This window comes from Myiozetetes cayanensis, unplaced genomic scaffold, assembly GCF_022539395.1.
Source record: "Myiozetetes cayanensis isolate MyiCay16 unplaced genomic scaffold, myiCay2020 scf90, whole genome shotgun sequence".
NCBI classification, from domain to species: domain Eukaryota; kingdom Metazoa; phylum Chordata; class Aves; order Passeriformes; family Tyrannidae; genus Myiozetetes; species Myiozetetes cayanensis.
Genome location: NW_026088186.1, coordinates 21499 through 47041, shown reverse-complemented (window position 1 = coordinate 47041; position 25543 = coordinate 21499). Strand labels below are relative to the sequence as shown.

At 50.2% G+C, this 25543-nt stretch overlaps 1 protein-coding gene across 1 annotated transcript in view; it reads left to right on the top strand.

The window, feature by feature from the left end:
• DAAM1 (dishevelled associated activator of morphogenesis 1) overlaps positions 1 to 24439 on the top strand; it is a 75698-nt gene extending 51259 nt beyond the window's left edge. Inside the window, 11 exon segments of the mRNA XM_050340651.1 lie at positions 3955 to 3984; positions 5379 to 5482; positions 10772 to 10856; positions 11627 to 11733; positions 13613 to 13701; positions 13943 to 14111; positions 14869 to 14976; positions 17442 to 17502; positions 18145 to 18276; positions 20961 to 21131; positions 21532 to 24439. Of these exon segments, the coding sequence (XP_050196608.1) occupies positions 3955 to 3984; positions 5379 to 5482; positions 10772 to 10856; positions 11627 to 11733; positions 13613 to 13701; positions 13943 to 14111; positions 14869 to 14976; positions 17442 to 17502; positions 18145 to 18276; positions 20961 to 21131; positions 21532 to 21741 (1266 nt within the window). The 3' untranslated portion in view covers positions 21742 to 24439.
• The last annotated feature ends 1104 nt before the right edge of the window (positions 24440 to 25543 follow it).

Sequence of the window (25543 nt, the reverse complement as noted above, 5' to 3'; positions counted from 1 at the left end):
TCACAGCTCGGTGTGCCTGATTTCACCCCTGCCCACGCACCTGACCGTGCTTGTCATGGAGATGGATCACCAAAAAAAACCACACAAAAAACCAGACAGGGAATGTATGAAAATAGCCCCCAGATGTGGCCACAGTTGGGTAATATTTTTGGATTGCTCTTAACAGCAATTGCTCCATGTCTCCGTATTGGGTGGAAAATTTCTATCCCTCTCTGGCCAAGAAGGACTAAGTTTTGCCCACATCTACCATGGGTGGATCTCTTCTTTTATTTTTGTAGTGAGCCAAGAGCAAAATGTGAGCTTTGAACAAAAATCCCAAACCAAAATAATGTCATTGCAGGCAAAAGTCTCTGCTTTTTAATCTCCTGCTCAAGCAATACAGCCCCAGTTTGGAAGGCATCAAAGCATACAGAGAAAATTAGACACTTACTTTACCTCAGGCAGGATGAAAATGGGCAAAAGCAATGAGTCTTTCAAGAAGGCAGGAGAAAAAACAAGGAGGGAGGCTGAAAAAGGATGTTCACCTGCTGAACACCTGGCTGTATTATTGGGAGGAGAGAACAGCTTGTCTCATTCGTGCCAGGCTCAGGTGGAAGGACGGTGCTGGGAAGGAGGGGACCTGACCCATAAGCTCATTAAGCAGTGTGAGAGTTTAATCTCTGGAAGAGATTTCCCTCCCCTAACTGAGGGAAAGATGGAGGCGGATCAGAGCAGGGCAAATATCAAGAGTAGCCCACTAGGAGTACGTGCTGCCCCGGTGTTTTGAGAATAGGTGACCACAGCATTGTCTTTCCCTCAGCATTTTTGGAGCTTGACTCATGTCTACTGGAGGGCACGTCTGAGGACAAGAAATGGAAATGGAAGAGGAGCAGGAATAGAAACCTGTGTGTCAGCGGGACGGTTTGCCCTCCGGCTCGCCTGCCCGAGCCCATGAGTCACCTGGTGTGATGTGGATTATTGCCAGGCAGGAATTTAAAAATAATTTGGCTTGGCTGAGGTCCTGCTGGGTGAAGCGGCTGGTTAGGTTTGGGACCAGCAGGAACAAGGAGATGCTGCAAGGAGAGCTGTGACATGGGCTTACGCCCTGGGTGGGAGGAGGATCAAAAGGAAGCTGAACACAGGAACCAGGATCTGGGTTGGGACTGGCAAAAGATGCTACAGGAGCATCTGGAAGGCATATGGGAAAGGCAAGGTGAAGTCCCACCTGTGAGATGCTGCTGTGGCTGGAGCCACCCTTGGGAGTGTGATGCACGAGTTACTACTTGTGGCTCACCCAGGCTTCGTTGGTAGCACTGTTTAGTGTGAGTGGAGCCATGGGACACATGTCCCTGGACCTGAGGGATGTGATTGCCTACCTGAAGTCCCCAGAGGGAGAGTCCCAGCGTGGGCAGGGGGTGCCTGGCTGTGTGCCCCAACACTGCTGGCAGCACAGCTCTGCAGGCAGCTGCAGTGCATGCACCAGCACGCAGGGTTAGATGTGCTCCATGAGATAAAGGAAAGTGGAAGTGTTCCAGGCCTAGGTTGGATGGGGCTCTGAGCAACCTGGGCTGGTGGAACATTCCCTGCCCATAGCAGGGGAGTTGGAACTAGATGGTCCTTAAGGTTCCTTCAGTCCAAACCATTCTGTAATTCTGTAACACATGCAAACCACGGGGCTCTTTGTACATGGTGGGGGGCTCGGGGAGTGAACAGGCTGTCCCTGAAGGACAGTGAACTAATTGCTTAATAACTCACAGCATTATCAAGTTCTAGCAAAATTTGGTTTCTGTCCTAAACAAGCAGGGGAGGAGCAGGGGTTTCTCCTGCCTATTCCCTGTATTGAGCCACTTGCTCAGTGTTCATGCCTCTCACTTGTCCTGATGGATGATATCCTCAGGACATGGGGCATCAGGGGCTGCCTGTCTCCCCATGCTCCAAGCAAACCAGGGCTGCAAAAGTGGTGCACCTCTATGGCCAGTGCCCCAGCAGGCTTTGGAGGCAGTGGGCAGAGGTGTGTGCAGTGCTGGGATTCGCTGGTTTTATTGCCATGTAGCCCCTGGGAATCCCTAAGTACTGCACAGACCCGGGACTTAATGATGTACTTAATTTTAAGCATCTCTTTAAATGCTTTTCCCACATCACAGGCTGGGATGTAAATACAGGCTATAAAGTGAGCTCTGCAGCTTTCTGGAAAGGCCCTTGCCATGTGGGGAGGACAGGAACCCTCTGGGCTTCCTGGGGCTCAGCCTAGGAGCATCCCTGGCTCATGCTGGGTGATGCTGTCAGGAGAGCCTCTCTGTTCTCCCTGCCAAGCCTCTGCTGGTCCCTGTCCTCAGAGGAGGCCTCAGCCCTGCAGCTATGCATGATACCAGCATTTACCAATTTTGCCAGATACAACAGAAAAACCAACAGGAGCTGTGAGTTTTAGGCCATGGCATGAGGACCTGCGGGGAGCTCTGTACATGCATTGATGGAGAAAAGCCAGTCCAGGGCCATCGGGGCTTACATGTGCTGCACAGGGGCTTGTGCCTCTGTCAGGGATGTCTTGAGAGCCTGCAGTGGGGGAGAGGCTGGGAGTGATGCTGATAAGTAGCAGTGACACAGCCAGGGCAGTCCTGGCAGGTCCTGCAGCGGTGAGTGATGTAAAAGAGTCAGGGCCAAGTGGAAAAAATACTTGTTGTTGAACCGGGGGCTTAGCAGTGAGCTGGGAAAGAATTCATCTCCCAAAAAAGGATGAAGGGAGGAAAGCCTCCAGCTCCTCTGTGCAAGGGAGAGTGACCTGTGCAGAGGTCAGGGACAGCAGGGCTGGGAAATGTTTGTGGGGATGGTGACAGCGTGTTTAGAGCTGTTCCTTCTTATACTGTCCTGCAGCAGAGGCTGGAAAACAATTTCTGCAAGAAAAAGGGACAGGGATGAGGCTGATTTGAGACAGAGACAGAGGGGTTTGTAATGAGCCTTTTCTCTACCTTAATACATGAGGAGCCCTCCCTCTCCTAGAGCAGGGGACTACAGGAGGCCACCATGTCCTGCTCCTCTCCTTCAGCCAGGGGCAAGTCTGAGCATCGGAATGGAAGGAAGACTCCCTAGTTAGGGACCAGTTAAACAAAGAACAAGATACCCACTGCAGCTTGTGGGTGTGCTTTGTGCCTGTCCCACAAAGGAGACTGCTGGGAAGAGGTTAATTTATGAAATGCCAATCCTTAACCTTAGCTGAACCAGAGACTTTTAGCCACTTGGCTCGTGATAGGCACAGCTCAGCTGAGGGGATGAGCAGGGAAAACCTTCATATGTGTGCACATGTGTGTGGTGCCAGCTCCACTGCACGTGCTTCCAGTCTTTTGTGGGGAGCCCAGCAGGACAGCCAGGTCTTTGAGGAACACTGTGCCAGTGTGGCATCAGGGTGGCATTTGGCCAGGCTGGAGAAGGGGGGATGTCCCTGTCAGAGGAGAAGTCAAGGCGGAACGTGTTGCCATGGCAAATAGTAAAGTTTTGCTGCGGCCAGATTTGCTCCGGGATGAGCCTCTCGTTATTTCCACTTGAAAGCCCTGTTTTTCCTGGCAGTGGCACTGGCATTTCAGTCCCTCAGATGTGCAAGAACCAGCAATTTTCCTCCCCTACATGGCGGGCTGAGCAGTTCTGTGCCTCTGGACCAGTGGCAGGGCTTGGCCGGCATCCTCCCACCTCATCCCGTGTCCCCTCCTCACCTCTGTGCACACCAGCACCTTGGCCTGAGCCATTCGTGGAGCCACCTCTCCCATCAGCTCTCCCCTTCTGCACACCCTCTAATCCACATTTTCACCTGCATCCCCTGCCCCTGTTTTGGCACTGGCACCCCCAAGTGCCTCCCTTGTGCTGCCAAGCCCCTCCGTGTTGCACGCTCCACTTCTCTGTGCTTCGATTCCTTTTGGTTTCACCGAGATCACTGAACTGCATGTGTTTTTACTGCCTTTTTCCATGCTTCTGCTATGGCTGTAGGACTTCTTTCTGAATGGTAACTCCAGACAGGTAAGAGAGCACCTGCAGGACCCCGGCGCGTGCGAGCGGCGAAGGCAGGGCAAGAGCGGGGCTGGGGACACCGGGGCACGTGGGCACTCCTGAGGGGGGTTAATGTGTGGTAAACAGGGTTGAATCAGAGAGGTACAAAGATCAACAGGAGGAACAGCTTGAAAGTTGATGCTGGGGAGGCTGGTAAGTTAGAAGACACCCTCTTTGATGTCTGGCCTGAGATCAAAGTCAGTGACTGAGTCCACAGGTTGAATTTTTAGACGCAGTTGAACGCAGAGAAGCTCCCACCCCTGGGCATTTTTGCTTTACAAAAGGTGGAAATAAACTCATGGGTTGAAGCTCTCTGCTTGGTTGTGGTCAGGGCAGGCAAGGCACAGGAGAGGGGCAGCTGGTGCTGGGTGACTTGGGGCTCACCTTCCACCACCTGCCTCTGTGCTGCCTGTCCCAGCAGCTTTGCAGTTCCCATAGCTGTCGGTTATTTTTCATTCAAACAAGAAAAAGAATTAAAAAATGGGAATTTCTGTGCCCACTCTCAACCCATGCAGTGGCCATGTGCCAGGTCTCCTGTGCTCATGGGTGTTTAGTGCAGATCTGTAACACACAGGACCTTGCAGCTCCAGGTTGTGTTCCTTCCACAGGGATTAAATAGCCACCTTTTAATTGATTAACCTTACTAAAATATGCAATATGGTAAATTAAAACCTAGGGCAACATGAACCCCTTGGGCAGCCCTGCAAAACTGCTGTGAGGTAGATCTGCCCATTTGCCCACAACCACACTATTGTTACTCATATGGAGGTAATTTATTTAAGCTGCTTAGGAGATGTAGGTGCTTATGCCACGCAGATTCCTGCTTTCAAATCCCTTATTTGGGGAGGATTTCACTGAAAAAGCTGCAGATTGCTTTTGCAAGTGTGGTAGCCTGTATTGGTTAGCTGGCTCAGGAGGACTGATGCATGAAGGGCGATTACAGATGTTTGGAGCAGGGGTGAGGAACAAGAGTGATGCTGAGTGTGTGCAGCAGCCCGTAATGAAATATTTCATGCGAGGGTTTAATGAAGTATCACAAGTATGTATGCTAAGAAAGCCCGGCTTTATTTATTCAGCAGCGCCTGTGTGTTTGCAGATTTTTAAATCTTCCCTGTCTGAGAAAATATTTACATTTCTAACCAGTGGCTTCAAAGCCAGCTCTGGTTTATGAAATGACTTTACTGTGTTTCGCTTACAGGCAGTGGGTCTTACCCGTAACCCATGGTGAAACTCCTGATTAATGGGGGCCCGTTGTGTATCACACTGCTATGTGCTGAGAGTACTAAATGACTTTGCTGCTCCATGGCTTTTCTCCAGGCTTTTCTTTTTTTTTCTCCTTTTTTTTTTTTTTTTCTTTTTTGTAGAAGGAAGATGCTATCGATGACACTTTGAGTTCCCGGCATAAAGTCAAGGAGCTTTCAGTCATAGACGGCCGGAGAGCTCAGAATTGCAATATCCTCCTCTCCAGGTATGGTTAATGCCTTCTTGCCCTCGGGGGGGTGGAGGGGTGCTTGATCCCCTGCCCTGAGCTGGGGAGGTGCTTCTGATACCTGGCAAGGGGTTAAAAACAGGAGCCAGCACAGGAGGAGAGCCAGTGACACTTGAACCCAGCTATAGCCTTACATCGTTCATGGCATGGTGACACAGAGGGGCAATGCCATTAACGGGGTACATGGCAATTTGGTGTCCCTGGAGAGCCCCTGAGGGGTTGGGGTGCCCCATGAGCCTTCCCAGGGGGTGGAAGAGAGTTGATTTCACCTCTTATCTTCCTCAGCCTGGGTTTTGTTTGCTCTTTGCTGGCAGTTGAAGAGGGTCTCTGTTGAGCTGGGGAAGGCACTGGGTATCAGCAGGGCGTAGGGAGCAGCAGTAGTTCAGCCATGGCCTTTTGCTGCCCACACAGTGTCCTTTTTCACATCTGGATTTTTGGAAGGGGATGTGCCCCTCTTAATCTGCCCAGCCCTACTGGGATGACAGGCTCCCACTCACTCCTTGCCAAGCGGGCTCAGCACTGCTACCAGCAATTTAATCTGATCCCCAGATTGCTGCCAAGAGGATAAAAAGGACCTTTTTTTAGCAAGATAAACTACACCAAAAAGACAGACTCCTGAGAAAAGGGAAGCCAGGCTGCAGTGGTCTGAAAGGATGAACAATCCGTGTAGCTACTTGAGAAAAACCACCCAAATAGCAGCAGAAAGTGCAACTTGTTTCTAACTCACACAGAAGAAAAAGAGATCCCAACAGCAGCAAAATTTAGCTTCGTGTAGAAATATTCATGGTGCTGCCTGGAAGCACAAAAGCTTCTGTGCCACCCAGGGCTGGCCAGGATGGAGCAGCCTTGCTGTCAGGTTGGGCTTGCAGCCGCGGCGCCCAAAATTCTGTGTTTTCCCAGACCATGGGTTGGTGGAGATGGTGCCTTGTCTGGGCAGCCCAGCTGGTTTCCTTCCCTAGAAAGCACGGAGAGGCTGATGTCTGAAAAAACAAAACAAAAAAAACCAAAACCAAAAACCTTTGGGTGGATAACTCACAGTCCCTGGTGCTTCTTCCAGCTCTCCCAGAGGTGGTTGGCAGCCCCGTGGGCAGCGGGAGCGATGAGTGCAGTGAGCCGTGTGCCGCGGCGTTTCGGGGGTAAAATTGCCGTGTTTATGGCTGGCTCTGCTCCGGGCTGCTTCTGGGGATTTTCGTGCTTCCTAGCACTGCAAATAAAAAGGGATGATGATGAAAGCAGGGTTTAAAACAGCAGGCAAATGAGTATGTCTGTGGCAGCCAGCTATTAGCAAGTAAAACTATGGGATTCAGGGCACTGGCTGGGATGCTCCTGGAGTATGTAGGCTGAGCATAGCCTGAGTGGGTTTAGGTGTGATTCAGCCAGAGGTTTAAGTGTGTAATTGAAAGTTAAGCACACAAATAGCTCCTTTGGTGGGAAGGGGAAAGACCCGAGCAGTTAACTTCAAAGGCATCTTCCACGTCTTACTGAGTAAAGGTCTCAATTTCATCTCACCAGCAAACCTTTCTCTTCCAAGAAGGCAATGGCTGGAAACGAATCGCCAGTAATTAATCCCACAGAAAGGGCATGGCAGAGGCCGCTGCTTGCCTGCCCTCCCCTGTGGGTTGTTTCCTGGGGGAGAAGCAGGATCAGACTTGCTCTGCAGGGTGGTCCCCAGGCCTCTAACACCGCTTTTCCCAGGCCTGTCCCGCAGCATGAGGGCCCTGCAGGGACAGGTGGCTCTGAGGTTGCAGTGACTTGTACCAGGCGCTGCTTTGGAAGTGCTTTGGGGTTCTTCCCATGGTGCTCCCAGGGCCACAGTCCAGTTTCTCTCCCCAGAATCCTTTTGCGTGATGTACTCTTGATGCCAAGTGGCTAGAAGGAAGGGCAGCGTAGGGATAAAGCCCAAGTATCCTGGTTTACTCAGGTCCAGCCCCTGCATCTCTAGCAGATTCTGTGTATCCCTGGGCAAATCCTTTCATCTCTGCCCACCCCAGCTCCACATCCTGAAGCTGGGCAGACCAGCAGGTCCCTGGTCACAGTGTGGAATTCCAAAGGGACTGGTCTGGCAGCTGGGCTGCTGCTCTCCCGCCTTGCTCGCACGGCCACCACAGGGCCGAGCAGACTTTCACATGCGAAAGGACCTGCAGGCTTGGCCCCTGATTTAGCCCAGACATTTGTGAGCTCACCAGGCATTGTCTGGCTCACAGCGTGGAAAGATTACAGCCAGTGAGATACTTTATCTCTCTCTGTAGATTTATTTTTTTGCCTGTTTCCCTTGCTTTGGGAGAAATTACTGCGCAGTGAGATCACTGGATTTTCCTCCGGCTTGTAACGCAGCACAAGAATATTTTTAACGCTTGCTTTTTTTCTTCCGTCCTTTTGGAGAACGCTTTGCCGATGTCAGTGCCTTGCCGTGCCTTCCTCTGTGAACCCACCACGTCCTTGCTTTTCGCTCCCTGTGCACGGGGTGTGTATTTTTAGCCCCTTCGTTGTGCCAGATGCAAATCCACCCCTTGCTCCGTCGCTTTCCGCCCGCGCTGGCGGTGAATGGCCTCGCTTGATTCCCCCTCTCCCCGCGAGGCGACGTGAAGCGTTTTTCTCAAATGAATGTGGCTTTTCAGGAGGGCGCGTCCCCTTTTCCCCCCGCCAGAATTCGGGTCTTTCCCCCCCCCCTCATCCTTCACACTTATTACGTCCTCCGTGGGGCTCGACAAAAGCCACGCAAAATAGCCCCGCTCTCGCCGGGCCGGCGAGCTGTCACTTCGCATCGCAGGGCTGCCGGCTCTAAATCCCTGTGACAGCAAGTCCTGTGACCCCGTTCCTCTCAGACGGCTCGCGTTCGGCAGCTGCTGCCAACAATGATAATTATTGTGGTTATAGATAAGCTTCTAGCTTTCACTGGCCCCTTTCCCATCGAATTGTCTGAGAAGCTGTTTTCTTCTGGCGCCCCGCGCTTGCTCTCTGACGATGCCGGGGCAGGCTCTTGTTCTTGGCACTGGGTTGTGATGATTCCTGAGAAAAGTGGGGCTTTTTTTCAACCCCTTTTTCTTTTTAAATGTGTTTGATTGTTGGCTTTGCTTTCAATGAGCAGGGCTTCAAAAAAGTCACCCTCGATTTCACCGCCCTCCTGGAGACGATCATGGTAGAAGTGTGTGCTCTAGGTGTTAGCTATGGATGACAGGAAGCTGCCTGCCCACCCCCTTCTCCCAGGAGCATTTCTGCTTCCCAGGGATCCCTCTAAATGTCCAAACTTAGCCAGGATCTGCTTTTCACTGGAGCGGAGACCGATGTTGGTGGTCTGCACATTCCTGTTGCTGCTTGGGTGAAAAAGGAGTCCTCCTGCAGTTCATATCCCACCTCGGGTTGTGTTCTATCCCAGCCCCTGCCCTCCTCTGGGACAGGTAAGGTGACCCCAGGACAGGTCTGCGTGTCACTGCAAGAAGCAGAGGAGACATTTTCCATGGATCCTGGGTTTGCTCCTTGTATGACAACCCCAATAATTGTCCTGGTCACTGCTCAGTGCAATCTTTGAGCTTCCTCCCCTGGCTGGGGTAGATTTTAACTCACTCCTTAATTAGCAAATCTCTAGAGTGCTCCCTTGAGCCAGAGGTGAGAGAGGACTGAGTGCAGGATGAGAAACCTGGGCTTATAAGGAATGAATATTTACTTACCAGGTCTGTTAAGATCCACCTGCCCTGGTAAAGCTGATCCTTCACTTTCAGTCTTGAGCAAAAGATTTCAAGCTAAACCAAGCCCTTGCTACCCTGGTCTCAGAGACCAGCACCCTTTTGCTTTAGCTTCAGCTTCCAAAGGCCAGCTCCACAGTCTGTCTGCTCCCTGAAGAGACATAGGATGAAAAACATCCTCTTTGTTTAATTACTCAGAGTGATCAAGTCTGCTCCTGATCTTCTTTCTGATCTGCTGATCAGGTCGATTTCCAAGGTCTCACATCCCACCATAGGGTGTGTTTCTGCTTTCAGCTCATTCCTTTCAACCACATCCAGTGTTTCAGCATCCCTCAACAGCACTGAGCGCCAAGGCTGGGCTGATGGGTTTCCCTAAAGCCCAAAAACAGGTCTTTTCAACTCTTTGTGACTTTTCCCTTTGTGGAAGTACAGGGAATTAATTTCTTTTAGAACTAAATATTGCAATGGTTTTAAGCATCACTGCACGCTGGGCGAGGGAGAGGCTGTTGGCAAACGGAGTTGCAGGAGTTCCTGGGCTTTCCCTCTTTTGAATTTAAATTTTTTTATCGACCACAATGCAAAGGAGAAGAATATGTGTGGTTTTGCAATCAAAGTCCTTGCAGGGAGCGGTTATGGGGAGTGCTGCAGTCGAATTAAACTGTAATTAATGGCTCTGCAGCCCAGGAGGAGCTGAGGGCGTCTTTCAATCTGTTTGTTGCCTCAGCTCAGTGCAGACTGCTGGTGGATGAACTGCTGCCAGGGCAGCCCAGCCTGGTGGTGCTCGCTGTGATACAGTGGTCTGTGGTTTTAGAAATCTCCAGTTTGAGGCTACGTGTTCAATTCCTGTTGTGTGAAGTAGAGGAAGAAAAAGGTGGAGGGCAGGCTGGTTTCCAGATTCTTACACTTTGAAGCACACCAAATCCCCACCCCTCCAAAATAAGCCCAAACTGATGGGTTTCCTGGGATGCTAAGCATCTGCTTCTCCGAATTCTGGATTTCTTTCTCATTTTTTCCTAGAGGAGGACTCCAACCAAAGGTGGTGGGAGAGGCAATGCTTAAATCCAAGAACAGCAGTAGAAATTGGCCAGATTTTCCTTAAGGGTTGTGGCAGTGGGTTCAGGAGCTGTGCTGAGCCTGGGCTGGGCTGTGCTGCCAGTGGGACCATGACCCCCACTGGCCCCGTGGCCTTTAGGGGTGCTGGCACTGCAGGAGCAGCATTGCTGCAGGCAAGAGCTGCTTATGAAGGTTGGATGTTTTCAATATGTGTACAATATACTACTTGCAGTACTTACATAAAATAGTATAAAATAGGGAAATAGGTGCGGGGAGGGAATTGGCTGGTGGGGTTTGGGCCCCATTTGCAGCAGGGCCAGGGCTGCTCTGTGCTATGCTGTGCCTCGGCAGAGCACAGCCCTACCACGTTTCTCACACATCCTTCTTCATAACACACTGTATGGGGTTATTTGTGACGCTGCTGCTGGCTGGGAGTTAAGCTGTTCATGGTGCATGGGTGTGTGAGGAAATGCTCCTGCACCTTCCCTGATTGCTGGGCTGGGAATAACTCTCCTACCCCTCCACCTCCCAGGCTGAAACTCTCGAACGAGGAGATCAAACGAGCGATTCTGACGATGGACGAGCAGGAGGATCTCCCAAAAGACATGCTGGAGCAGGTGGGCAGCGTGTCTCATGCTTCTTTGGGGTTGCCTTGTGCTGAGATGATGCTGTGCAAGGTGCTCAGGACCAAAGTGCAGCCTTGAGTGTGTCAGGCCCCAAATTATTTACCGACAATATGTTGAGAAACCACCCAGGGGGGTCGAGGCAGCAGGAAAGCAGCTCAGTGGCAGCATCAGTGCTGGGAGCAGCATGGCCTCCACATGCCATTCCTGTACTCAGGTCTGCCCTGAGAACTCTAGGCTGCACAAGTTCCGTGTTTTGTGACTGCAGCTTGAAGTTTGTGCTCCGTGGAGGTTTATTTTTGAAAGCTTGTTCAGTGTTTGTGCAGTTCCCAAAAAGGGAATCCCGTTTTTCCACCCCCTCTGAATCCCTTTGGAACATATTATTCACCTGTCCTTAAAGCTGAGCTGGCAATTGCACTTTGAGCAGAGACGTGGGAGGACTCATTGCACAAAATTTCCATCTGCAAATAAGTAGAGCTGCAGCAAATGGGAATCCCCGACTGACATCTCCTCTGGCAGAGCTGATGTTGAAACCTTGGAGCAGACGTAGTACATCTGTTATAAAACCAGAGTGATGGCAGGGCAGAGGCAAGAGACACTAATGTGAGAGTAAAGGGAGGAAGGTCACAGGGACAGCGATAACACTTGGGGTCACTGTCTGTACATGCTGTAAAGGTAGTAAATTCAAGGAAATAAATCACCATTCGGCTCCTGAAAAGCTGTGCATGGACCTCATGCCCACCCCTGTGCTTTCTCTTGCTTAGCTCCTGAAGTTTGTTCCTGAGAAGGGTGACATTGACCTGCTGGAAGAGCACAAGCACGAGCTGGACCGCATGGCCAAGGCTGACCGGTTCCTCTTCGAAATGAGCAGGTTGGTGCCTCAGGGGACACGTGTTTTGGCCAGTGGCTGCACAGGCTGGTTGGGAGGTGGCTGTTTCATGGAGCCTGCTTGGGAAATAAGCCCTTCTTAGTGCTTTTCCCATCAAGAAACGAGCCAAACGAACGGGAGGGCAAGCAAGGCGCTCCCAGTCGTAAGGATCAGTTGTGATGCTGTGCTCCTTCAATCAGGGTGTGCATCCCAGACAAGCAGCATCTGGACAGAGAAGGGGAAAGGGATAGGGAGATGGATTCTCTGGAGTGAGGTGTTGGCTTCCCAGGTCACGTCTCGACGCATTTCCCCTCTCATTTGGGGAAAGTGGTTTAGGGGCGGTTGTGGTGGTGCTGGGTTGGTGGTTGGACTAGGTGATCTTGAAGGTCTCTTCTGACCTTGATGATTCTGTGATTCTCTTTCACCTGGTCCAGTGGAGGGTGTCTTCACAGTGCAGAGGAGTTGGAACTAGATGATCTTTAAGGTCCTTTCCAATGCAAACCATTCTGTGATTCTGTGACTCTGTGACTCTGTGATCTGCATCATGGCCCAGGTGGGAGGTGCTGTTTGAGTGATGACATGATGCTCCTTTTCCCCTTCACGTGATCTCATGCTAATGAGTACTTGAGCCTGATGTATGTACATTTTGCCCTGCTGTGTAGATGAATCCCACTCCTCACCTCAGGATTGACTCATCCCTGGGGCTCCTGAGAATGTATGAGATGGAAAGGAAATGTCATTTCTTCCTGCTCCTGGTAGCAATCATTTAAGACTTAGAAGTCTTCAGGGATGAATAACCTTATCTATTGCATGCACATCCTCTAGAGGTGCCGGTTTAAAATCTTGAAGCTCCTTATTTAAATCAAAGTGAGCACTGAGCTCTCTGAACCTCTTAGCTGAACTTCAAGCAAGTCACTTGTTGGCAAGGTCAGCGAGTTTTACGGTTTGAGTTCGCACTGGGAGATCAAAAATAGAAATGCTCCCGTCCTCCCTGAGAAACGCGCCGATGAACACCGGGGCGATGTGCCGTGTAGTTGCTGAGCGTCAAAGGCAGGCAGGATGGAGCTGTGAAGTTCAGACCTGAGCCCTCGGGGCTGGATGATGCTCAGAATTAGCTTTCCTGTCGCAGGTCACCTTTCTTCTCTCGCCCAAGTGTTGCTCCCATGCCTTCATCCTTTGGAAGGCACAGCGTGCTGATGCAAATATTTTCCTTGATTTCCAGCACGGCTTTTTAATTTGCCTTGTGGTCTGTAACTGAGTGTGATGTCTTTGTCACCTCTGATTAGTGCAATGACAGTGTAGCCCATGGCCTTGTGTTTGAGCACATCTCCCGTGGGTCCTTGGTCCAAATGACTCAAATCAGATTGCCATGTGCATACAAGTGAGATCTTGTTTAGCTTAAACACAGTTGACATGAGCAGAGCCATCCCTGACTTGCCCAGGAAAGGGGCTTTCCAGCCCAGGCCATCATTTTGAGGATCTGAAGGTCCAGTTTCATTAGTGGTGTTCGTTGGCAAACCTCTGTCCAGCTGCAGCTCATCACAAAGCCATGGGGAGCCCAGAGCTCATCAGCACCTTTGCTAAGGAGTGGTTGTAAAAGAATGGTTTGTTTATGTCAGTGGGGTGTAAAAATCCACTTAAAACCTGCTGAGCTAAGGGTAGGCTTAAGCATGTGCTTAAGAACCCACCTGGATCCACCCCAGGACAGCTGTAGCTTCAGTTGTCATTTTTTCCCATCCCACCACAGTTTCAGGGAGAAAAGAGGTCATTATTTTTTAATCACCGTGGCTCAAGCGTGCTTTGTAAGCACAGCTGTGAGCAGCAGAGCTCTGCCCTGGAGCAACCAAACCTCAACCTGCACCTTCTTTTTTTTTTTTTCCAGGATAAACCATTATCAGCAAAGGCTGCAATCCCTCTACTTCAAGAAGAAATTTGCAGAGAGAGTTGCAGAAGTCAAACCCAAGGTGGAAGGCAAGTGACCAGACCTGCCAAGGGACTCCGTGCCGGCACAGGGAGCGCTCGTAGGAAGAGCATCCCTCTGTGCCAGGATGAGCCTGGTCTGCATGGAGGGGACACAGGGGAAGTGACACAGTGACACAGGGGAAGGGAAGGGAGTTGGTGGCCTCTCTTTGGGGGTACTGAAGGGGTTGCTGCAAGAAAAGGGTTGTGCTGTTGTGGCAGGGGGTCATGTCCCACCCCTCTCTGCTTTCAGCCATCCGTGCCGGCTCCAAGGCAGTGCTGCAGAGCAGCAGCCTCCAGCAGCTGCTGGAGGTGGTCCTGGCCTTCGGGAACTACATGAACAAGGGCCAGAGGGGCAACGCCTTCGGCTTCAAGATCTCCAGCCTCAACAAGATCGCCGACACCAAGTCCAGCATTGACAAGTGAGCAGCCTCTGTCCTTATCTGTGGGCCTCTGCGGGCCCCAGGGGTGTTGGGGGAATGGAGGGGTCATTAGCTTTACCTGTGGGAAGTGAGTATGTGGGAGCAGTCCCCTCCTACTGCCCGATTTGGCACATCCAGTGAGGTGAGTGTCTGTTTCTTGAGCATGACAGCTTTCGAGGGAAGCTGAGCTGCAGATCATTACAGGGATTGATGAGGACTTTCCTTCCTGGGCTGGCTAAACTTCAGCAAAGGCTGATTAGGAGGATCATCTTCCAAATGCTTTTTAACCCCTTTGAGAAGCCAAGAGCCAGAGAAAGGGTTCCCAGGGGCTTCTCTCCATGGGAACTGCCTCTGCCACCCCTGCAAGCTGCTGCAGCCATTGCCTGGTTTGCTGTCTCCTTCCAAGCTCCATGCAAGAGAAGAACTGGGAGGGTCTCAAACCTTCAGAGGGAGAGGAGCTGGGTCAGGTCTCAAACCTGCCTGGTCTCATCCCTCAGTAAAGACAGTGGAAAACAGGAGCAATGATGCTCAAGTTACCTGCCTTGGGTTCCTCCTGTGGAGGATCCTTGCTTGCAGGGACCAGGCTGCTCTGCAGCACTGCCTGTGCATGGGACAGACCCATCCCATGTCCCCAGACAGGCAGCAAGCAGCACCCTTGGAGAAATTCTCAAATAGTTGGGATTTAAACAGGGTTTTTGACAGAGCACTGGGCTCCCTGTGGTGCTTCCACACTGACCTCACTGCTCCTCTCTCCTAGGAACATCACCCTTCTGCACTATCTCATCACTGTCGTTGAAAAGAAATATCCCAAAGTACTCCGCCTGCACGAGGAGCTGCGAGACATCCCACAGGCAGCCAAAGTCAAGTAAGCAGGGATTTAGGTGGCACTTAGGGAGCTCTGGGAGCACCTCTCCCCTCGTTTCAGCCTGCCTTTCCATGTCACCCCACCCCAGCTCATGCTCCTGGCCAGATCCTGGCTGCTGGGCTGTAGCCCCTGCTGTGGCCACGCTGGCCCGGAGCAGCCCAGGACACAGAAGCAAACATCACCTGGTGGCTTTAAATCACATCCCTTGCAGCAAAGGCTCTAAACCCCTGAGTCTGAGGGAGGAGAGCTGCTTGGAGCAGCCGTTTCCTGTTGTTATCTCACCGCAGAAGCATTTAATTAATTTCTAATGGTACGTTAAGTAATCCGGGAGGAAGCGGTTGCGGTGTGGCTGCAGATAAAGGGCAGCTGTTTATCTTCGTATGGCAGGGAGGCTCTGCCTGCAGCATGGGCAGGACCAGGCAGCCCTGCAAGGGGCTCACCTGCCTCCAGGTCCTGCCTGCTCCTTGTTTTACCACCAACGTGGAGCTTCTGGTGTGGGCAACCAGCTTTTAAATCCTGCCTGGTGACCTGCAGGGAGCAGGCTGCCCCTACTCAGCAAAGCCCTTAAACACATGATGAACCTTTAAGTGCAAGAGGAATCTGCTGTTGCCCTGCAAAGCCCTCAAGTATGTGCTGAAGTACCTCTGAAATCAATGAGGCTCTGTTTCGGTTTTAAAGTTCAGCAGGAGCTTATGGGCTTTGCTGCTCCAGGGATGTGAGCAGCAGAGATCACATGTTTCTGCAGCCAGCCCATATTCTTGTTAGCCATGGACATGAAAAGGGCCTGAAACTGCCCCTTTTTAGAGAAGATGCAGTTGGAACAGGCTACCCTGAGAAGCTGTGGCTGCCCCATCCCTGGAAGTGTCCCAGGCCAGGTTGGAGGGGGCTTGGAGCAACCTGGTCTACTGCAAGGAGTCCCTGTCCATGGCAGGGGGCTTGGAACTAGATGGGCTTTGAGGTCTCTTCTAACCCAAAATATTCTGTGATTCCATGAAATACACATAGATTTTACTGTGGCTTGAGGGTATTTCTAGTTTCAAAGATCTCTTGTAGCGATGGTGGGTTCCCAAGGAAGATGTGTAATGCACAAAACAACCATCCTTACCTTTAAAATGTAAAATAACCGTCAGCCATTAGGATTAAACACAGTGATAGGACAAATCCTGGCATGAGAGGAAGAGTGTTCTTCACCCAGAGGGTGTTTGGGCACTAAAACAGGCTCCATAGGGAAGTGGTCACAGCACCAAGTGTGCCGTGGAGAGCTCAAGGAGCATTTGAACAACAATCTCAGGCACGTGGTGGGATTCTTGGGGTGGTTCTGTGCAGGGCCAGGAGTTGGAGTCAAGGTTCCTTGTGGGTCCTTTCTAACTCAGGATATTCCATGAGTGTGTGGTGCTCAGTTTGCAGGCATCATGTGAGAACCCAGCTGAGCAGGACACGCTCCTCGCCCATGGAGACTCCTGCTTTCTCATGCCCGTGTATCTGCAGCTGTTGTACAGACACACGTGTGGGAAAGAAAACGTCTGCATGGAGGGTTTTTTTACCCCCCCTAAACTTTATCATTTTGCTCTGAACTGGACACCATATGTAACATTTGGGTTTGGTCCAATCCAAGGCGAAACCAAAAAGTTCTGGAAAACCCTGAATTCCCCCCAGCCCTGCAGCTGTGAAGCGAAAATTGCCGCCTCTGTCAATCCCCACCGCTAGTAATGAACTGCTGGAGCACAGGGCTCCCAAAACTGCATTTTCCCAGACCAAACCTGCCAGGAATGCTTGCCCCGTGACCCGGCGTCAGCATTTCCAGGGACCCCAGCCCTCGCACAGGCACCCCTGGAAAGGCATCAAGCCTGTGGTCATCAGGCCTTTGTGAGAAAGCTTCCCCCTCAGATGTAGTGGTAGGAACCCGTAAGCACTTGAATTCGAAGCTCATCAGGGGCCTGAGCCTTGTGTAAACAAAGTCAGCGCCAGACGTGATGATTTATTTTTGTTTCTCTATATTTGGGCTGTCTCCTTTTGCGAAAGCCTCGCTGCTAGGAGGGATGCTTTGCCTGGTGTTCACCCAACTCTGGCACCCTGTAAAACTGTCCTCTGTGCGCTGGGACAATGAGCCCATCTACTGCTGGCACTGGAGAGAAATCTGTGCCCAGCAAAGCCCTCTCCTGAGCTGTCCTTTTGCTTGGAGAAGGCTGGAGGCTGCTGAGCTTGCTAAACCTGCACAGTCCCCGTGATTAAAAATACAGAAAAGTGCTTTGCTTTACAACAAGCAACTGCAGACACTTTGAAATAGTCCCAGCTTAGAGGCTGTCAGCTTGACTTGCAGCTTGAGACACGCTGATCTGCGAAAAAAGAGAGGCAAAGTGTGCAGTGCTGGGGTCTTCTCAGTGGGAAAACACAGTCAGGTTGGTCAGAGAGCTGTAAAATTTTCTGGGGAAGGCTGAAAATTAACATCCTTCTATTTCCAACAGCATGACCGAGCTGGAGAAAGAAATAAACACTCTGAGGAGCGGCCTGAGAGCAGTGGAGACTGTGAGTATTACTTAAATAAAATACAGTCCAGCCTGGCTCCAGGCAGCACGGCATCCCTCCTTGGGGAGGCAGGCAAGGGAGCTCCCAGCGAAGCTGCTTTTATCTCACATCCTGGAGATCTGTTTGCCTTTCCTTCCTGCCCTGCACGTGCTCCTGTCCTCTCAGGGCTGTTTTGGCACTGAAGTTACCATGTGTGTTTAGGCACGTGCATGGTTTATATCTTAATACATCAAGGGAGGGTGAGTAAGCCTCGTGATGATGCCCACGGAGGACCTGTGATGTGCAGAGGGGTCTCCCCTCTCGGCTGTAAAACCACAGAGGGCTGAGGAGCACTTCTGCAGCCCAGCTGGAATGATGGTGATGAAATGGTGGAGGTATCCCAAAGGACTTGCCGTCTTGCTTAATTATCCTGCTTCCCACAAGCTTTCCTGCAAGATTTGGCTTAGAAGCTTACTGCAGGCATTGTAAAAGGGGTTAATCCAGGGTGTCATGTGTGGCAGGGAGGAGCAGTGGTGGTGGTGCAGACAGTACCCTGGGCACTGATGCAGGCATGCTCCCAAAGGAACTACTGGATAGTGATGGTATTCATGTCCCTCATCAGCCAGGACCTGACCAGATCTACTTTTTTTTTTCCCCCCAAAGGAGCTGGACTTCCAGAAGTCTCAGGTTCAGCAAACAGGTGACAAGTTTGTGTCTGTCGTCAGCCAGTTCATCACATTAGCCAGCTTCAGCTTCTCAGATGTCGAAGATCTTCTGATGGAAGCAAAAGAGCTGGTAAGGCCACCAACATCCTTGTGATCTGGGTAGTGTTTCAGCCTTCCCAGAGCACGTGTAACTGTGTGTGAACATCTCCAGTGCCTCCCCCACGAGGTCATGTGAGTGTCCTGCTGAGACTCTCATGTGACGAAGGTGCTGGGCTGCTCTTCATGTTTTGTTTGGAGTGGGTGTGTGGGTGCATCCCTGTCTGTCCCCAGGGCCTTCTTCCTGCTTCACAACCCATCATGGCAGGGGATTGCAGGTCAGACAGCTTCTGGGACACAGGATGTGCTGTAGAAAGCCATGAGATACCTGCCTACCTTTTGGAAGTGCAAGGCAAGGGCTAGGCATGGGAGAGTGGTGTCCATCAGGGGAGGAGATAGTAGGTCATTGATGAGGGTCTTACTTTTGGTGAAGAGATTTGACTCAAACCTAAAGGGCTTGCTTTGCTTTCCGTGTCTTAAAATGGAAATATCCCCAATTTTTGGGGGCATTAGAGTTAAGAGTGTGGCTGCTGGGGCATCTTGGCCAGTGAAGACTGAAGGTGGCAAGAAAGCAGGCTGTTTCATCTGGGGTTGATGGAAGAAGAGGAAAAATGAAACCAGGTCTTCATCTGGACATGAGGTCACCCAGAGCTTGATATTGGAGGCAACCCAGGCTGCCTGAGAGACCCTACTTGTACAGGGGTAGCTGGCCTGGGGCGTGACCAGCTCTCCTCTCCAGAGAAGAGTGAGAGGAGCTCAGTGACATGAATTGAGGCCAAACTCAGACCTGGTTAGAGAGGCTTCTCGAGAGTTCTGCTGTTCCCAGAGTAGTGCCTTGGTGAGAGCTTTGCAGCCACATGCAGTGACCTCCTACCAATATTGTCCTTTTCTCCCCACCAGTCTGGTTTAGTTCACAGCAAAGCCTGGTTTAACTAAGAGCAAAGGGGTGGCCACTGGCTGACACCCATGATTCCCAAGCACCTTTTGCTTTCCCTCTTTCAGCAAAGGGACACATTGGATTTCCATTTTCCCTAAGTCCTCCACTATCTCCTCCCTGGCCTGCCCTTCACCTTGATGGAACTGGCAGGGAGATAGTCCAGCAAAGGCCGTCTTAGAGGTCCCATCCTTGTCCCATTGCAAGAGCTACCTCTCCAAAGACAGTATGTGTCCATGTGACAGTATGTGTCCCTGTGCCATCTCCTTCTCCCTGGCTGTCCCAGTGTCCAGTTGACACTGTCCTTCTGACCATCCACCCATGCTTGGGCATATTGTGATGGACCATTGCCTTCCTGAGGCCATGCCTAACCCAGGCCACCCTTTTGGACTGTTGACCTGGCAGATCTTCCCTGTAGTGAGTAAGGACTGTGGAAATGGTGACAAATGCTTTCCAGACTATATCATCTGCTGGCTTGGCTGGATCTGGAGGAGAGGGTCTGGTCATGGTCCCCAGTGTCCATGGAAGTCCACTCTGAAGGCATTTGCAGCTGTTGCCATGGTTACTGGATGGGCTGGGCTGTGGGGAGCTCACCAGCTCTTCGCTTTTTAAACAAATGTCCAGATTCAAAGTGTGTTCCTGCTTTCTCTTAGGAAAACAGAAACATCCCTGTTTTGTAAACTTGATATCCCATGAGGATAACATTTTCAGCCTTTACTCCCCCACCAGAATATCTTGTAATGTGGCAGAGAATTTAGTATCTTGATTAAAATCAACAAGAATAACCTCAATTATATTGACTTATATAGTGGCACCTCTCAGATTCCTCCCTGCATCTTGAAGTGTTAAGTCTCTTAAGTAAACAAAGAAATAAAAATGCCCTAAATGTCTTTTGAAGAGCGTGGGGCACCCCTGCAAATAAAACTAAGTCATACAGGCAGGCTTTAAAAATGTTCCTCTTGGTCTACCCTGAAAAATCAAAGCAACTAATAAATCTGTTTGTGCTTTGATTTTGTTTTTTCCTCTCTTTTAAGCTTGCTTATCTCCGGAACGTGCCATCACAATTTTAACAAACTTTCTGTGCACAAAGAGTCTCCTTCAAACTGGAAGTGAGAACAAAGAGTGTCAGTCCCAAGGACAAGTCATGGGCTGCTTGGGGACTGGGGTGCATCACCAGATCATGGATGTCCTGTGCTGACCTTTGCTAAGGCCTCGTTCCACTCCCTTGTATTAATGGTGTGCAAACAGCACAAAAGGCCGGAAAACTCCCTGTTTCCCTGCCCAGGGCTGTGCCTGAGCCTGGGCAGAAATCTCTTTTAAAAGTTTCACCAACACATTTGGTTTCAATAGCAGAGCATGTGGCAGTGATAAATAATACCCCAAAAATACTTCAAAGAAAAACTTAAAAGTGCGAGTTTCCCTTCCCCTGCCGTGTTTACTATTAGTTTTATGTCTTCGGTCCCACAATATTTTGCTTCCTTGTTTTTACTGCTGCTTAGTTAATAAAGTGGAGCTGGGGCAGGAGAGGCTTAGCAGAGCCAGGGGCGAGATGGGGACAGGGGGCTTGAGAGTAAACCAGGTTGGCTCTTACAGGGCAGCAGGTAAAACATCAGATGATTTACTACATGTTTAAATCAAGACTTGATGAAGCAAAGCCCTGCTCTCTGCCATGGCTGCTGGAAGGGTTTCTCTCTGCTCCATCAGGTCGAAGGTTTCCCGTGGGGGTTTCACCAGAGCAGTGGGTATATCCCACAGTGACGCACCCCTGCCCTTCTCTCTTCCAGTTTTCCAAGGCTGTCAAGCACTTTGGAGAAGACACGGACAAAATTCAGCCCGATGAATTCTTCGGCATCTTTGACCAGTTCCTTCAGGCCGTGACCGAGGCCAAGCAGGAGAATGAGAACATGAGGAGGAGGAAGGAGGAGGAAGAGCGCCGGGCGCGCATGGAGGCGCAGGTGAGCGGGCACCGGCGAGTCCGGCAGCCTCCTTGGGGCACCTGGGGATAGCAACCATGTGGTGCTGTGACCCACGAGCAGCAGCCACGGAGCTGTGACCCCCAGCCCATGGGTTGTATCCAGAATCATAGAATCTCAGGATCACAGAATGGTTTGGGTAGGGGGGACAGGGACACCTTGCACTAGACCAGGTTGCTCTAAGCCCTACCCAGTGTGGCCTTGAACGCTTCCAAGGAGGGGATGTATCAATAACCCTGACCAGCTCTCGTGTGCTGAGCACTGGGGTGGGAAACTGTTCTTGTTCCATGAGTTTGGGGGTCACCGTGCATGTGTTGGGCACTCCACAACCCCCTGCATGGGAGTGAGGTGCCTTCTTTCCCTGCCCCTCCATGACCTGCAGCTGAAGGAGCAGCGGGAGCGGGAGCGCAAGGCGAGGAAGGCGAAGGAGACCGGGGAGGAGAGCGGCGAGTTCGACGACCTCGTCTCGGCCCTGCGCTCGGGCGAAGTCTTCGACAAGGACCTCACCAAACTGAAGCGCAACCGCAAGCGCATCACCAACCAGCTGGCTGACAGCGGCCGGGAGAGGCCCGTCACCAAGCTCAACTTCTGAGAAACAGACAGCAAAAAAAAAAAAAAAAAAAACACAAACCCCGCGGGTTGGTCTTTCTGAAGTGGCTGAGGTTTTCTTTTTATTTCCATTACACTGCCTTGCGATTCGAAGCGAAACAGTGGCACGCTCTTTCTCCCCGCGGGCGAGTGTGTGTGTGTATATACTGTGTATATAGTCGGGTCGGGGGGCGCGGGTGGAGGGACGCGGGGCGGCCCTCGCGTGGGGTGAGCGCCAGCACCGCCTCCTCCCCGCTCCAAAAAAGTAGTTCTCCCCATGCACAAGCACAATGCCGCGTCCGCGGAGCAAGAGAGGACCCAACCCAGAGCCGCCAGCGGTCCCCGTGGCCCCCAAAGCCAACGGGAAGCCGCTCCCCGCTGCTCTCCTGCTCGGTTCCATCCCCCCGGGGCCATTTGCAGGGGACGCCTTGCACACAAGCCGAGCGGTTTAAAGAAGAGAAGAAAAAAAAAAAAAAGAGCAAAGTTGACTGAACTTTAGTCCATTGTTTGTTTGGTTTTTTTTCTTTTTTTCCTCACTGTCGCGATTGTTCCGAAAATCTCGCAGTTCCATGCGTTCGCGCTGGTTCCCGAGCTCAGCGCCGCGGGCTTTCCCAGCGATGCTCTTCCCGTCAGCCTCGGGGAACGCTCTGTTTCCTCTTGCCACCACCTTGCTAAAGGACAGACTTTATACCCCAAAGTGCTTATTGCTGTAACGCCACACAGATGTATTGATACTGTTGCAACGTTTTCTGGCCCAAGACGGTGGGAAAGGTCGGTTCTCGGAGGAGACGAAGAGCATAAACTTTTGCGTTGTAATTTTTATTCTTGCTTTCTGTTCAGTGGGACAAACTGTATCCTCTTGTCAAGGTGGGTCGGGACCGAAGGTCTCTGAAATACAAAGGGGTTGGGGTAAAACCCGCCAGCTTTCACCCACCTTCTTTTCTTTTTCTTTCTCGGACACACAGAAGCAGCGATGCCAAGAAACACTTGTCTCTTAGCCAGGTCCTTTTTCGACTGGTTTGCTGTTCATTGTCATTGCAAATTTGTAAGCAGAACTACCTGTCAAATGTCAGTCCAAAAAAAAAAGACAAAAAAAAAAATACCAATAATAAAAATAATTCAGAACTCTCAGGGAGTAATAATTTAAAGGTTTAGAAAATTAAGAATTGGAGAATAAAAAGTAACCACCATTAACATATTAACATTTCTATTCTTAAATTATGCTGAGTATATAGAGGACTGTTACTTTTTACTTTTATTTATTTGTGGTATGTTTTTTAAGGAAGCAAAACAAAATCTTTTTATACCACCAATACTTTTGTGATCCTTTTTTTTTTTCGTTTGTTTGTTTGTTCTTTTTCCTGTGGAGAGATGAGTTTGTCCCTGTTGCACTAGATATTAACACTATTTGAAATAAGGTTGGTTGTTCTTTTTTTTTTTTTTTTTTGTCAGATAATCGGTATTACTGGTGGGGTATGGGATGTCAGTAAACTATATGTACTGTATAGCAAAAGTGCTGTTTAAACTAATTTGTATAAAAAAAAAATATGGTTCTAAGCACCTGAAGGCCGCGGGGTCTGCGTGCTGAGTGAAAGCTGTGAAATCTCTCTCGAAGCAGAGTTGTCAAGAGCTGTGGTTTTACCATTTTGTTCTTTTTCTTCATTGCAACTTTAAACGCACTGTAGATTGAAAAAAAAAAAAGCAAGAAAAGAAAAAAAAAAAAAAGACTTTCTGAGTAGCATTTAAAGCAGTAATAAATAAAGCAGGTAAGCGCAAAAATAAAGTCCAGCACCTCGTATCCAAGCAGCTGCAAAACCTGCAGATTGTGTTCAAAGGTGGAGTTAAGCACTTTGCTTTAAGAAGGAGGGGGAAATAAAGACAAAAGGTAATGATAATACTATTCCTTAACTAAAGTGCCTCTATTTATATTTTTTATTTATGGCTGAAAAAAATGGGGCTGATACAATTGAGGGAATGGACTACAGGGGGAATTGAAAATATGTAAAAATAAGAAGGAAAAAAAAAAAAGTTAAAAAAAGAAAAGTCTGGCCTCTGATGGTTTAAGGAATGGTTGGTCACATGTGTTTAATTTGAAAGGCAGTGGGAGTTGGAAAGGGTGATCCCCTCCTGGGGTCCCTGGGTGCCAGCACCCACCTCAGCTCCTGCTTCCACAACCCCAGTGCCACATCAGGACCTTTCCTGACAGATTTCCTCTTGCCCTTCCGAACCTGTTGGGTTTTGTTTTTTTCAATTGTTTTACAACAGCCTGGTTATAAGGCTGACTTTGCCATTTCTTTGTTTTCTTTCCAGAAAAAAAAAAAAAAAGGATAAAAGAAAAAATTACTGTATCTGTATAAATAAATACAAAGGCTGTGTGCAGGTAATTCCATGTGCCATTGTCGAAAACTACTTTTAGATTGGTGCTGGTGAAAGTAGCCACTCTTTTCTCTTGGGTGTGTATTTTAAAGATGATTTTTTTTTTTTTAATAATGCCAAAAACAAAACAAAAAAAAAAATCCATAATAATTTGTAAACTAAAGTATATGTCTTGGACCTTATTAGCTTCATAGTGACCAAGGTAGTCTGTTAGGTGCAAGGATGTTAGTAGTCTTAGCTAGTGGGAAATGCTGTGTAATGTTATGAGACTGTACATTTTCTAAGATGGCAATATGCAATAAAGAAAAACGATTTCGGTGAGTGTACATGGCAGAGGCATGGCTTATTTTCCAGGGGCAAGTAATGGGATAGTTGGGGATTGAGACAGGTGTTGAAGAAAAGGCTCTCTGAGAGTTGCTCTTTTTCGGGTGTGCTTGCGGGCTTTTCTGGGGTTGGCTGATAACCCCACTTCACCCCTTCCCTGCGTGCTGGGTTTGAGGTGGTTGAGGTGTTCTCCACCCTGCTGGGTTTTAGGCAATGAGGGGTTTTTCCACCCTCCAGGCTTGCAGCATCCTTGTCCTCACCCACCTGTGGGCTCTGAAACGCCTCCCAGTTAACACCACCATTCATTTCTCCCCACTGCGTGGTTTCTGATTCCTGTTCCCACCTTGGTGGGAACTTTTCCAAAAGCCCACCTGGGCTTTTCAAGGATCCTGCATTGAGGCAGCTGCCGGTTTTGCATCATGGGATTGGATCATCTCCCTTTCTGCAGGAGACAGTGCTGGCTGGGCTGGCCGGTGTGCCTCTAGCAAGCCTATCTAGACACAGCAGAGATGTTTTCTTGGCAGTAGCCCAAACCCCTCCTGGCCTATTCCCACTCACTGTTGCCTTTCCCACACACCTTCCCATCCAGGCTCTGTGCTATTTTCCTCTTTTTCCAATGCTCTTTGCATGGGTGATCTTTGCAGCACCCAACACCCCCAGACCCTGCTGTCTGTAGCAACGGGAGCATCTGCATCGTGCTGAGACCCATATGCTTCCCCTTTGATCAGGGCTTTTCCAGAACAACCAGTAAGCTGGCCCTGAGCCAGCACAGATGGGGCATCTAACACATCCCAGGGCTTCTTGGGGATTCCTTTGGTGCGATCCCACCCAGCACTGGGACTAGCAGGCACTGCAGCTTTCTCCTATTTATATCCCGTTGCTGGTGTTTCCTACCATGAATCGTATTTATGCCCCAGTCTGGGTCAGATTTGGGCTGGTGGGGAGCACAGGGATACTGTGAAGAGCATGGCTTCCTTCGCAGCACCCAGTAGTCATGTGGGCTGTTGATGCCATGGGAAAGCAGCCCTGGGCTGTGATGGAAGAACCTAAGGAAAAAGGGGAATGGGTTCAGCTGCTCTTCCCATCATAAATCCCCGTGCCCCCAG